The sequence below is a fragment of the Aulonocara sp. 'chitande type north' Nkhata Bay genome, linkage group LG3 (genome assembly GCF_057382095.1).
Source record: "Aulonocara sp. 'chitande type north' Nkhata Bay isolate Kocher_YH1m ecotype deep benthic linkage group LG3, A_spYH_male_GT1.1, whole genome shotgun sequence".
NCBI classification, from domain to species: Eukaryota; Metazoa; Chordata; class Actinopteri; order Cichliformes; family Cichlidae; genus Aulonocara; species Aulonocara sp. 'chitande type north' Nkhata Bay.
The window spans coordinates 39,976,672-39,990,031 of NC_141346.1; the positions used below are offsets into that span (position 1 = coordinate 39,976,672).

A 13,360-nucleotide genomic window follows, 5' to 3' on the forward strand; every position below is an offset into this window, starting at 1 on the left:
GCACAGCAGGACTGAAATATGATACACCAAAGGACAAAATGCATCATCTTTGCCAGCTGAGACTGAACTGTGTCATCTTTTGGTCTTCCTTTACATTTTAAGACTTTTATCAAACCTATTTAGAGTTCAGTACTAAGTATCAAAGATTGTAAATAATGATTAATTAGTGTGTAAATAAGTATTCCCAAGAAAGTTGTATTGAAGTCATTTGTTTATTTTTCCAGCTTTTTTAAAATCTTTTAGAGTAGCTGATTTATGTATGATGCAGGATAATGTTTGCAATGAAAAAACTCAGGAACAGCCACAAATACAAAATTATATTCTCTTGATACCATTCCATCCAACGTTGTTAAACTGGAGAAAGGCATGTGATTTTCCAGTTTAGTCAAATGATCCAAATCTTTTGGGACTTTGTCCATGTATTATAAAATGAACATTACAATTAGTAAAGATATGTTTTTAGACATATATAGTAACTAACACAGGGTTAGAGAGCATATGTGAGATTTCTGGTAAACAGTGCATGTTTAGGCTTTCTGATTTTAATGATTGTTGCCTATATCATGTATCACGTTGCATCTCAGCTGCTTTTAAAAAGGGAGAGGGAAGGTGGGGGAGTAAAATCGTATTAAAAACATGAATAGTTTCAGTTATTCGGTGGGAAAATGAAAAAGTTATATGGGAAGCTATACTCAAATTTTTGTTTTGTTTGTTTCTTTTTACAACATTCACTAATCTACATGTTCACAGTGAATATGTAGATTAGTGTATGTTGTTAGTGTGGACTGAAAAGAAGCACTTGATGCAGCAGTGATTGTAGATCAGGAGGACTTAGTCCATCACAGTGAGGCTGAAAACATGGTGTGGTGTGTTTCTGATCAGAAAGTAATAAGGAATAACATTAAATGTGTACAACATAGACATTTTGTATATTAGTCAGCAACTGTATAAGTGCCTTACAAATTAAATCTGAGTAGTCCACATACACAACAAATTCCACAATGTCTCTAACTAGCAGCACCTTTAATTGCTTTAATTCACACACCTGATATACAGAGTAAACTATTAGAAAGTAAATATGAAGAAAGCCCACCTGGTGGCTGAAGGTGGCTAAAGATGAAAATACAAGCTACCTTTCACAAGAGATTTTGATGATGAGAGAACATCTGACAGCAGCAGCTCAGTCTCTACTATGACGCTCAGCTACACTTTGCTTTTGGACTGTTGGACGCTTGGCTTGGATGGTGAGCTCTAAAAATTAAGGCAGGACACTGCAATTAATATTGTCTGCAGGATTCAGAAACTGGATGACAATGTGCAGAATATCAATTGAAAGGTTGTCAGTGTTTATAAGTAGCCTATAGGCTATGTCAACATACCGCTCTTACAGCTGATGGTCTTTGTGGTTTCAGGTAACAACAGTAGGTAATAAACTTACTTTTACAGTTTCTATTATGTAATATTAAAGCCAGAAATATATAAGTAAATATATAAGTTGCTAAATATTAATAATGAGAGATTACATATCCATAACCATTCTAGTTACATTATTGGATCACTGCCTCCTTCTGGGTGAACTGTAAATTGCACGTCAAACAAATATATGATATTGTTCTGTCACTATCACTCACTGTGTAGTGGGACCCTTTATTTATTTGGAAAATCATTTTTTATAATTTTGGGGAAAACTTTATGATTACAACAGTTATTATTTAATCGTTTATTGCTAATGAAATCTTGGTATTGCATGTCATGGCTGTGTTTGTGCGTCAGAATTTACAGTGACAATGTGAAAAATACAATTTTGATGCCTGAATTTTTTCTGTTGTGATTAAAATTCATCCACATCATCATCATCATCATCACCACAGCAACTTCTTTGAGCTGCACACTTCAAACAACTGATTTTACAATTATTTAAATGGCTTCTACAAAGTTGCGTTCATAACATCGACCATAGTTATCTGTGAAAGGCAATTATAACATTTTCATTGCTCCCTTGACAAAACTGGTTCTGTTACAAGCTGAAATGTTCAAAACCATAAACTCTGGTGACTTTCTTCCTCTCCATCAGTTTCTGCTTAGAGCTGTGAGTATCATTGCAAGTATTACAATTAAGGCCAAAAAACCAGTGATCAAAAAAGTATTCCTCTTTATCTCTGAACTCTTGCCAGGTTGCAGGGCATCATCGTGGATGTTCTTTTCTCCAGATTTCTTTATATATTCATGCACTCTTCTTTTCTTTGGTTCATCCTTTTCCCCCACTCTTCTCCTGGTCCTCTGTTGTTCTTTCAATTCCTCTGGCTCTCTCTCCGAGGCTTCACAAAAGACAGTAATTATTTGTCAGTGTTGAATGAACTTCTTAAACGATTTCTTGATGTTCAGTAGTTTTGTGATCTTACCTCTGTACATCACCAGATATGCAGTCCTGGAACTGTCGAACCATCATTTTGAAGTTCACACAGAGCAAGAAGGAAATTCAACAATGTTCAGTAATCCATCAGTCATACATGCTTATTAAAGACATTAAAGTGCCCCAACAAGTGGTAAAAATAACTGCCTGTCACGGCGGGGTAGGTCGGTGTGTTTTGTAAACGGACCCAAATGCAGACACTGAAAGAGGAACTGTAGTCTTTAAACAAAGATGAGCCTTTATTAGGGCTGATGACGACAAGTGCAAACAACATGAACAGTGACGAGAACTAAACTAACGCCTAAACTGGAAAAAACTCAAACTTACTATGAAAACGGTGATAACTATGAAACAACAATGACGACTATGAATACTATGAATACAAAGACGAGACATGTAAGGTAAAAAGATGACCTGCCAATGAACAAAGGAAGACAGAGGACTTAAATACACACAGGAGGTGATCAGGGGAAGTGGAAGTACACAGGGAACCAGCTGAGACACGCAAGACTCTTTCAAAATAAACCAGGAAACGCTGAGAAAATAACAATAATCAAAGAATAAAACTAAAACACACAAAACACTCGGTCGCAAAACCACTGGTGAAAAAAAAAATCATTTTGTGAAGGTTTAGTAAATAAAGCTCACAAACAGCTCTAGATGTAAACTGTCTGCTGTGTCAGACTTGTTAAAAAAAATTAAACTTACTTGTATGTCTTGGTTTTTGCAAACAGCTGTTCTTCAGCCTGCACACATCAACAAAACCAAGATTAACATTAAAATGAGCCCTGCAGTTGTAACACTTTCTGTAGGTTTTAAATATGACCCATATTTCAGTTCTATTTAATCAGTCACCTTTGTCACATTACAGTCATCACAGTCATACCAGGTGTGGTCCTCCCTGAACAGCACAGTGGCTGTGTAATGTCCACCTCTCAGACTGCCCATGTGATTCACTATCCCATACACTTTGTACTTTTTGCCCTACAACAGAGCACGCAGTCAGACATAAGAACATATAAAATTACTGCAAAAAGTAAGGAAATCTGTGTTTGACTGATTATTTCTTTGCCCTAACAATGCTTCTTGGTAATAAATCTCAGCTTTGGTACCCCAGGTACCAGATTCTCAGCACCTGTGAGCATGGACCTTTCTTATTTCTTCAGCCTTCCTTCACCCAAACTAATAAACAACACCATGCAAGAGTCATTAGCAGAGTAAACTGTTTGACATTGACAGAGAAGATCTGGCAGGTTTTTCATGGGTGTAACTGCTGCTCACCCTACAAACGCATTTCCTTACAAATGTGGGAGCATTTAAAGGAGAAATAAACAGGCTTTCCAACAGATATAAGATTAGTTGCCAGTTACAACAAAGAAACAATTGACCAATCACAAATTTCCTTAGTTTTGTTCTAAGTTTATAGAAACAAAAACATAAGAGCAGGTTTCAGAGTGACTTCTCCTTACGTTTGTTGTCATTTCAGATGGCACAGCGACACAGCAGTTGGACTTGAAATCTGACATGGTGTAGTAGTCAAAGCCAAATCTCTTCAGGAGTAGAATCAAGATGTGAGGAAACTTCACCATCTCACATTTCTAAAAACCACAAGAGAGATGATTACACACAGCAGAGTTTGACTAACAAACGCTGCTTTAAAATAAAAAAAACTAAGAAACTCACACTCGTTGCTTCTGTTTTTTTCTCACATTCTCCACAGTACACCATGTTGTCTCCACTGTATGACTTGGTTTGGAAAATCTTTTCAAATCCTCCTTCCTGCACAAACACACATGTTGCAATTTAAAAAAAAAAGAAGAAGAAGAAGGGGGGGGGGGAGGGGCAGAAATCAAGCTCTTAAAGAAAGAGTTGGTTACAGAAACCAACTAGTAAAACACTTTTACATACACAACTGAAAAGCTTTCATGCACACTAAGCGTGCTCATTGTAACCCCCATACTCAGGCCTGACATGGTCCTGGGAGTCTGAGGAGTCTAAGCAAGTCACGCTGCTGGAGTTGATGGTCCCACAGGAGGACTGAGTGGAGGAAGCCCAGGAAAGAAAGTGGACAAAATACTTTGTAGCCAATTTTTGGAGGCAAGGGTTGAAAGCACCCACTGACCCCATGGAGGTGGCGTGTTGGGGGCTTTGCAAGTCAGTATATACACTGAGTAGTCCTAGTGCTCTTGGGGATCTGTAGACTGTGAAGGAGGAAAGCTGTCAAGTGAATGATTCCCAATAGCTCTGGTTGAAGAAAGGTGTTATGCAGTAGAGCCTGCTACCTGGACGCAAGTCAGGGCCTGATCCCCATGGCTGGGTCACCGAGGAGAAGGTGTCTGATATTAAGACCTGAAACACCATATGAGAGCATGAGGGTGGTAATGGATGTTTGTATCTGTGTGTGCCTGTATGTCTGTGTCTATATGTCAGGTTGGGTATCAGATGCCACCTCTCTGGAGACATCTCAGGCCCTCCAAGGTATGGAGGCCTATCTCCCACCACCACTTCCCCTGCCAGTGGCGGACCCCCTCAGACATCGGTGCGTTGGTGGTTCTTTGTGTCCGAGGATGGGCGCCCAGGTACACACCGGCTCACTCCTTGGTGGCCGCTTATCGGGGCCTGGAGCCTGGGGCTCGCTCGGGCCAGTTCGGGGTGGGATGCCCTCGGCCTCTCGGCCTGGAGCTCGGTCACTCTGGCACAGCTGGCTGCCGGCGGAGCTCACGGGCGCGTCACTGCAACTCCCCCTGGCTTCTGCTCCGCGGCTGCTGAGCGACCCCTCACCTGGGACTCTCCTCAGCTCTTTCTGGGACAGTGGCGCGGCTGCCCCTCTGTTGGTCTTCCTTGGTCTCTTGTGTTCTGGGGGCCTCTGGATGTCTGGAGTCTTGATCTCCTCCATACCTGCTTCATGCCCTGGAGGACGGGGCTGTGGCCCCCCCACACCCTCTAGCAGATCATTACATGAAGGAACCTTTTAAAAACAAGCGCGTCCATGCTCACAGGTGTACACACAGGGACTCACACACACAAACTACACCCTTTTTGGCTCCTACCTCAAAGCACACTGTGCGCTGTCGATCTTACGTGCTGCACAATAATGTTTAATATTTAGTATTTACTGTTATATTCCCATAGATCATCGTGATGTTGTTTATTGTATTGCTCTCCTTTTCTTCTGCTTGTTTTCTTTTTTCTTTCTCAACAGGTGATCCAGGTGATTGATATATGTATTTTTTTTTTGTCTGCTTATTTAGTTGGTTTTTGGTTTTTTTGCCCTTTATCCCCGCCCCTCTTCTCCACTGTTTTTTTCCCCTTTTCCTTTCTCCCTTTTCTTTTCCTCATTCAAGTCTGTCCCGTATCTAACAAGTGAAAATAAAAAATAAATAAAATAAACAATAAAAGATGAATCAAATAGACCATTACGGCAAGGCTGGGATGGTCAATTTGGTAAAGTAGTTTGCATGTTCTCCCCGTGTTTGCGTGGGTTCTCTCCGGGTACTCCGGCTTCCTCCCACCGTCCAAAGACATGCAGCTTGTGGGGATAGGTTAATTGGATAATCCAAATTGCCACTAGGTGTGAATGTGTGAATGAATGTGAGTGTGAATGGTTGTCTGTCCTTGTGTGTTGGCCCTGCGACAGACTGGCGACCTGTCCAGGGTGTACCCTGCCTCTCGCCCTATGACAGCTGGGATAGGCTCCAGCACCCCCCGCGACCCTGAAAAGGATAAGCGGAAGCGAATGGATGGATGGATGGATCTTTCTTCGCCTTTAGACAATAATTCTGATGGCAAAAGAGCCAAACGGGACAGGCAAAAAAAAAAGAAAAAAAGAAAAGAGACCTGAAGCACCTGATGAGCCCGGGAACATCACTGATGATGTATCCAGATTACACCACAGTGTATGTTAGAATAAACATCTTTTCTGTACCAATGACAGAATTATCTCTTTATTAACTCAAAACCAGCATGACCAGGGGTGCAGTCTGAGCCATGGCTGCTGCTTACCATGCTGTATATTTCATCAGGGTTGTCTCTGAGTGACAGTGGAAGAGTCCAGAAAGGATTTGTCTCTTCATTGATGACGTGGCCTTTGGAGCATTTTGTTGTGTACGTCAGCTGACCCTCAAAAAGCTTTAACACAGAAATATCAGTTAGAAAACATTCTGGTTTCTCAATGTTATTTGGATGGTAAGATTCTCACCTCAGAGACACGGGGGCTGACCTTACATAAAATCAGATCCAGGCAGTCAGCAGCATCACGCTGCTGAGAAACTGAAAATTACATGTAAATGTTACTCAGCACAGCCACTATGTGACCTTTTCTTTGAGTTTACCTTTGATGTTTATGTTTTACCAACTGGTCATCTCACCATTATGGATCTCCAAAGTTTTTGTTATCTTTTCTGTTCCACACGTTCCTTTCTTCAGACGTTCAAAGATGTTTCTCAGCTCTTGGTCTATTTTCTGTGATTCTGGATCCAACCTTCAGGAAAACAGATATTTCTTAGTTAATATTGACTTTTTATGGTCCATTCACCATGTTGTTAATATTTTATCTAATTTCAAATACAGGCTTGTGACCAAGAACAATGTTATTCAGTCATTTGATTTCTTTCATTTCTGACAAAAAAATTCGAAATGAAACACTTTGACTGATTTGACACCCAATTAATAACTCAAGGGGCTTCCTAAATTTACATTTTTCTTTAAAGATATTAGGGGGTAAAATGCATATCCTAAAAAAAGAAAAAAAAACCTGCCTCTATTAAACCAAGAGTTGCATTCATGGGGACTGAAGTTGAAAACAAACAAAATCTAACTCTGTAAGACCTCTAGAGTCAACTCCTTATTTGTGACTGGGGTCAGAAGATCAGGTTTACATTTGCTGATAGCAGCACAACACACCAGACTGTCATAAAGAACTATCAGAACAGTTGCACTCTAGGCTCAAAAGTTGATAAGCGAAGTAAACAAAAGCTTTTTGGATGTTTTTTGTTTGTTTTTTTTACATAAAGTTATTTTTTTACTCCTTTTTATGAAAGAAAACCAAGTAATGACTGGGAGTCACTGTTTTGGGTTCAGAAAGTTTGCTGCTTTGCGAACTATTCGTAAAATAATGTAGATGAAGATGAAGCTTTCATACCAGTTATGTGATGAATGAACAGTCAACAACCCACAGCAGGGGACTGATCATACATTTGATTAACCATGCATTTGCCCCCATCATAATCACATTGTGACTACAATAACCTGATGAACCAATGGTTTTGCACAAGCTCCACTTCAATCACATGGCAGATAATAACTGCTTACTTTTCTCTAAGAATGGAGGAGGACCATAGTTTGCACTCCACCTCACTTCAAATAAAACGAGGTGGAGTGCAGGTGGGGAAAGATAGAAGAACCGATTCACCACTAGATGAAACTTTTTTTTCACGTCTCTTGTTTTCTTTCAGTATAGCAGCTGGTTGAGAGTAATATGATTCCTAAAAATAATTCTCAAACCAAAGAATATTTATTCTGTGTGACATTTTCTAAATATGAAGAAAGTTTAACATGACCAGAAATCTTGTAATAACATATCTGAGCTTATAAAACTCAGGGCCTGATGAATCAAAATAATTCTCAGTGGCATAAACGCTTCAATTTTGTTCACTTTCAGTTCAATTCGATTGTTGCTATGTGAGCAAGCACTTGGCGATAGTGGGAAATAAAATAATAAATAAAGGAGGATTGAGGATCACCTGATCCAGTCCTAACTACAAGCTATGACATAAAAGAAAGTTTTAAGCCTAATCTTAAAAGAAGAGATTGTGTCTGTCCCCTGAATCCAAACTGGAAGCTGGTTCCACAGAAGAGGGGTATATTTGTTTGTTTATTTGTTTCTAATTAGCATCAGATGTGAAATATAAGCAATCTAAAATCTCCCACCTGTCATGAATCTCAGGTGTCATGAAGAAAACTTGCATTATGCTGTTGAGATAACATGTGGCTCCTTGATTTTTCAGGCCATGAAATTTCTTCTGCTGGATTACTTTGGGGGTAAAAGAAAGAAAAAATAGCATTTTTTTTATAAATGACTGTAGAAAAGATTACAAAAAATTTAAAGACCTCAGCCACAAAAATGATGCATATTTAAAGCATATATAAGGAATTAATTTGACAGTTTTTGACAGACCAATAGGTTTGTTGTATCTATTTATGAAAACTCTTATGTGACGTGAGATTGTGTGGGCAAATTCCAGTAGATCAGCAGTTTCTGAAATATTTCAAAGCATCAACGATTCAAAGTCACTTAAACTATTTTTCTTCCTGGTTTTGATGTTCATCTGGATGTCAGCAGGTCATCTTGACCATGTCTACATGCAGTGGGTTGGTGCCATGTGACTGGCTATTAGATGCCTTATAGAATAGTTGAACAGGTGTGCCTAATAAAGTGGTCTCTGAATGTATAATGTAGCCTGGGCCTTATGGGGACATGGTTTAAAGATGTTTCTTTTCTGTGACAGTTACAGCTTTATAAATCGGCTTTATAAATCCTGTGTATGCGGTGCTTTAGTTTTATTTCTTTAATTTTTGTCCAGCAAGTGTTCAGTATAAAAGACTTTAACTCACCTGCATCCTCTCTTAGTTTTTTCGTCTCTTCTGTGTTCACTTCTTCCAGGTTCCGTTTCCTGGAGCTGATCATCTTGAATTTCTCCTTGAGGATCAATTGTTTTGCTTTTTTTAAAATCTGAGTTTATTTGTTAAAAATATCCAGCTCTTTGTTGCACCATCTCATATTCCATATTTTCACCCAGGAATAGTTTCGACTTTGAACTATCGGCTCACCTTCTTTTCTTGTTGTCTTGGTTTAAAAATAGATCCGCCGATGTCGCTGTTTGCTGCAAGTTCAGATTGAACTTTCTATTTAAGAACAGGCTCCATACAATGATTATTTTATATTTTAAAGAGAAGAAAGTCGAGATTTTTTACTGCGCGCGCCATGGGATTGTTGCGCACGCAGGCACAGGGGAGCAGCCTACTCATTCGTGTCAGCTTGAAATCCGCCCAGAGGGCACATGATGCACTGGAGAGTCTCCATGCAAAAGTCCAAGTGGTCATAAAATATTGGCAGACACTGTTTGATACACCTTAGCGTAATTTTTAAAACATTGTGATTTTGAATGCAGCTCGTCAGTGTTTACATTTCCATCAAATGGACTGAGTTCCTCTTCCTTTTTATGTTTAGATGAGACGAAATTTTTCGAGTTTACAACTATTATTATTATTATTATTATTATTATTATTATTATTACAGAATGAGTATAGATTGTGTATCCCATTTTTGTATTTACATCATAACAACAACATGCGGAGCTCTTTACGAGCCTCGTTCTCGCGGTCTCATGAGGAAATTTAATTCACTTGGACCCGATCTGACACCCATGAAAGGTTGTTTTTTCCGACATGGGGAGGAGGGCAGAGTGGTGACCTTCGTGTGTCCACACACGCAAGTGAAAGAAGACATCCTTTGCATATAGGCAGACGCGAATGGATTCGTGTTATTTAGTGTGTTATTTAAAAAAAGAGAAAAAGAAAAGAGAAAAAAAACAGGCTGAGGTAAATCTATGTGATTGGAGTGGAGCCTCTTTGACTGTTCACGAAAATTTGGTGATAAAATGTAACGTCAAACAACAAACACCCATGGATTTGTTTTCTCTGTTAAATTAAAATGATCCCTATCTGTTGTGTTGTAGCGAGAGACTCTGACTGGATCACTACGCGTCATACCGCGACCACATGACCAAGAAAACAACGTCGCGGGTTCGACCTGCGGGCAGCTGCGGCTTCTGTTCTTCTTTGAAAAATAAGAAAAGGTCACCGTCCGGATCTCTGTTTGGCAAGTCTTCATGTTAAAACTTTAGTCATCAGGTACACTGTTTTTGTTTGATGTGCTTTGTTCTAACAGATGATGGAAAGACGACTATTGCGGTTGTGTCTTGTGGGACAAGAATTTCCTTGCGAGTATATTTGACAATTTTGGGAATCCTGACATCGTTGGATTTTGGCAGTTCCTCTCTTACTGGTAATTACCTCCGTTTTCATGTTTTGCATTAAATAATGGGAGTGTTGGGTACTATTGGCCATTTGGTTGTTTCGTCTGAAACAAAGTTCAGGGTTTTCGCTTTTAAGATCCGTCTGCGCATCGGGATAACTTTCATTTGGGAGCTATTTCCAAAGCAAGTCAAGACGTCGAAAGATGACGAAGATTATTCCGCGTCAAAGTGAGTAACATAGATTACTTTGATCTAATCGGAATTTGAGCAGCGATATATTGTCGAAACTCTTGAAATCCACGCGTCAGGCTTGACTTTTTCCACGCTCTCTTATGGCAGTATTATCAATAAACTCTAATGCTATAGACTGTAATGCGTGCGCACCAAGACACACATAGTTGTGCATGAGCTCCTTTTGTCTTTCCTGTGTCTACTTGTACACGTAGTGTTAGACAAAGCACCCAGCATAAAGGAAAAGTGTAGTGAGAGAATAAAACATGGAATAAATACATGTTAATCATATGTGAATGCATGTAGAATATCTGGTATAGTGACAGTCCCTGATGGAGTGAAGTCCAAAGTGGATGAAATAAGAGAGAAAAAACTTTTTAGCGAGATCTCTGTTTGTTTTGTTGTAGATGATCTGAAGGCGGCGCTGAGTCAGGATGGGTTTAAAACTATCTAAAAAGAAAAAGATTTCTCATCAGAGGAGCAGAACTCCCTCTCAAGACTCCAGAAGCAGTTTGACATATGAGGAGGAGAAGTGCTACGACCCATCCGACTCTACACTTACATTTGTGGATGGAGATGATGAGTTGGACTGTAAGTCTTCAGACTATGAATTCTACCTTTACTGGGCTACAGATAATGTTGAGTAGAGTGTACAACAGTAATGCGATTTTTCATGTGTCACTCATAGTCTTGTATGAGGACTTCAAGTCTCTGAGAGCGCTGATGTCTTGCGGCCATGCTGTCACTCCCATGTCTCTCACCAACTGGTGTCTTAGCTTATTGAATCAGGTAGGATATTACACGTTCATCTAATCACAAACCCCAAATAAATTAACAGTGATTTTTGAACTGAGTATATATTACTATGCACTCAGTTGCATAACTACTGAGTTGCAGTCACAAAATAAGGCACCAATTCAACATTACAGGACTATAAGGCAGAACTGACAACTCTCATGATGTCAAGAACGTTTGTATGTTGTTTTACCAGATAGAGCAGAAACGCACTATATAAGTTTTATAGGAGTTTAAGTAATGGGTCATCAGCGCAGGAATTAATTAATGGGGGTTTTCTTAGTCTGGTAGTTCTCAAGCTTTCTTTCTGGATTGCTACTTCAGAATCCAAAAATAAATAAATAAAGCATTCACATTAGTATGGTAGGAATGGAATCTAATAGGCATGAGACTGGACTGTGGCTCAGTTAATGGATCTATATACTATTGTGAGCAGTTGCTATTTGTTCCACATGTTTTGCTTTCACTGATTGATATATATTTTTGTATATTGTGTTTCAGGGCGAGAGCAGGTTTGTGTGCGGCCAAACTGAATGTCATACTGAGTGGTCCTTTGAGGAGGTTTGTAAAATGGCTCTTCTAACCCCGGAAGAAATCGAGTACTTTGAAAAGAAAATGTTCAGCAACTCTAAGGATGTTTTTGATGTTAAATCAGTAAGTTTATTTACATAGTCTGCATTTCTGCGCCATATTTGTCCAAATGTTGAGCATTAAATAAATAATCGTTTTTTATTAACAGTGTCCTGGCTGCAAGTCTTCAGTGCTGAGAACTGACTTCAGTAATCTGTGTACTGAATGTACAGTGTGCACAGCTGATCTAAATCGGACCTTTACGTTCTGTTGGCAGTGTTTGAGGGAATGGAAAGGTCCGTCCCCACGTTCAAACCGATGTGAAAATCATGGCTGCAACAATAAGTCCTTAGAAACTCTGAGAAAATGTCCAGATATCACCTTCCAGAATGTGGAGGGCATCACTGGCTGTCCCTCTATCCGTGCCTGTCCCACATGTGGCTTCCTTGTGGAACATAACACAACTGGGTGTAAAAACATCTTCTGTACACGTTGTAAGTTGCAGTTCTGCTTTGTTTGCCTCAAAATGAAAGAGGAATGTTTGGAGACGAGTGAATATTACAAACCTTGTTCCAGTGGTGTAGCACCTAGACAGACTTCTATACCAGTGTGTCAGTGGGATGATTACTAGATTGTTACAGAAATGTTGTTATTGTGTGATTCACATAGAAAAACTAACAGCTCAGTAAGTTGGTAAAGCCTGATTTAAAATTTACCACTAAGCTACAGTTACCACAATCTAATGCAGCGGTCCCCAACCCCCGGGCCTCGGACCGGTACCGGTCCGTGAGTCGTTTGGTAGTTGAGGCTCAGGTGTGAAATGTATAGTTTTCAGGGTTTTTATCGGTTTTCAGCGTTATTTTGTTTTTATCGTTTACTCGGTTTTCCTGGGTCTTTTCACGTGTGTTATGAATAAATCTTCTTTTTTTCGGTACCGGTACTAGTTTTATTTTGTTGTATTTAAAGGCTGGTCCATGAAAATATTGTCGGGCATAAACCGGTCCGTGGCGCAAAAAAGGTTGGAGACCGCTGATCTAATGCATGGACTTTCTGTGTCTCAAATACAGCAATAAATCAGATTAAGACCAGTAATCATCAAATTAATATATTAGCATTCTAAAATTAAGTGTTTTACTTCTATTATTTGAAAGAATTTCTTCATTTTCTAATACAGAATTCACTTTCTAATATTTAATGAAAAAAATTCTACACCAGAAATCTGAAGAATGTGCACCAGACTTTTATAGACTTTTAAAATAACTTTTTGGATAATTTCTCACTTTTTAAATTTTCCTTGTACCCTAGGAATCCCCTT

At 39.3% G+C, this 13,360-nt stretch overlaps 2 protein-coding genes across 2 annotated transcripts; one reads left to right on the top strand and one right to left on the bottom strand.

The window, feature by feature from the left end:
* Nucleotides 1-2,070: 2,070 nt before the first annotated feature.
* Nucleotides 2,071-9,098, bottom strand: LOC147335672 (ubiquitin carboxyl-terminal hydrolase 47). Its single transcript, XM_086287522.1, has 11 exons — nucleotides 9,026-9,098; nucleotides 8,342-8,444; nucleotides 6,781-6,893; nucleotides 6,612-6,682; nucleotides 6,416-6,541; nucleotides 4,097-4,192; nucleotides 3,883-4,011; nucleotides 3,269-3,397; nucleotides 3,122-3,159; nucleotides 2,403-2,434; nucleotides 2,071-2,318 (listed from the first exon to the last, which is right to left on the bottom strand). The coding sequence occupies exons 1-11, from the start codon at nucleotides 9,096-9,098 to the stop codon at nucleotides 2,071-2,073; spliced, it is 1,158 nt and encodes a 385-aa protein (XP_086143648.1).
* A 2,016-nt stretch (nucleotides 9,099-11,114) lies between these two features.
* Nucleotides 11,115-12,771, top strand: LOC147335673 (uncharacterized). Its single transcript, XM_086287523.1, has 4 exons — nucleotides 11,115-11,271; nucleotides 11,369-11,469; nucleotides 11,977-12,129; nucleotides 12,215-12,771. Exons 1-4 carry the CDS (start codon nucleotides 11,115-11,117, stop codon nucleotides 12,674-12,676), a joined length of 873 nt encoding a protein of 290 aa, XP_086143649.1. The 3' UTR covers nucleotides 12,677-12,771.
* Nucleotides 12,772-13,360: the final 589 nt, after the last annotated feature.

Bases quoted from the DNA above. Each gene is read 5' to 3' on its own strand.
- LOC147335673 (XM_086287523.1), top strand. From the start codon at position 11,115: ATGGGTTTAAAACTATCTAAAAAGAAAAAGATTTCTCATCAGAGGAGC. The intron at 11,470-11,976 runs GTAGGATATTAC...ATTGTGTTTCAG, and splicing joins GTCTTAGCTTATTGAATCAG to GGCGAGAGCAGGTTTGTGTG. The intron at 12,130-12,214 runs GTAAGTTTATTT...TTTTATTAACAG, and splicing joins ATGTTTTTGATGTTAAATCA to TGTCCTGGCTGCAAGTCTTC.
- LOC147335672 (XM_086287522.1), bottom strand. From the start codon at position 9,098: ATGATCAGCTCCAGGAAACGGAACCTGGAAGAAGTGAACACAGAAGAG. The intron at 6,542-6,611 runs GTGAGAATCTTA...TCTGTGTTAAAG, and splicing joins TCAGCCCCCGTGTCTCTGAG to CTTTTTGAGGGTCAGCTGAC. The intron at 2,435-3,121 runs GTAAGTTTAATT...ATGGTTCGACAG, and splicing joins GCAAAAACCAAGACATACAA to TTCCAGGACTGCATATCTGG.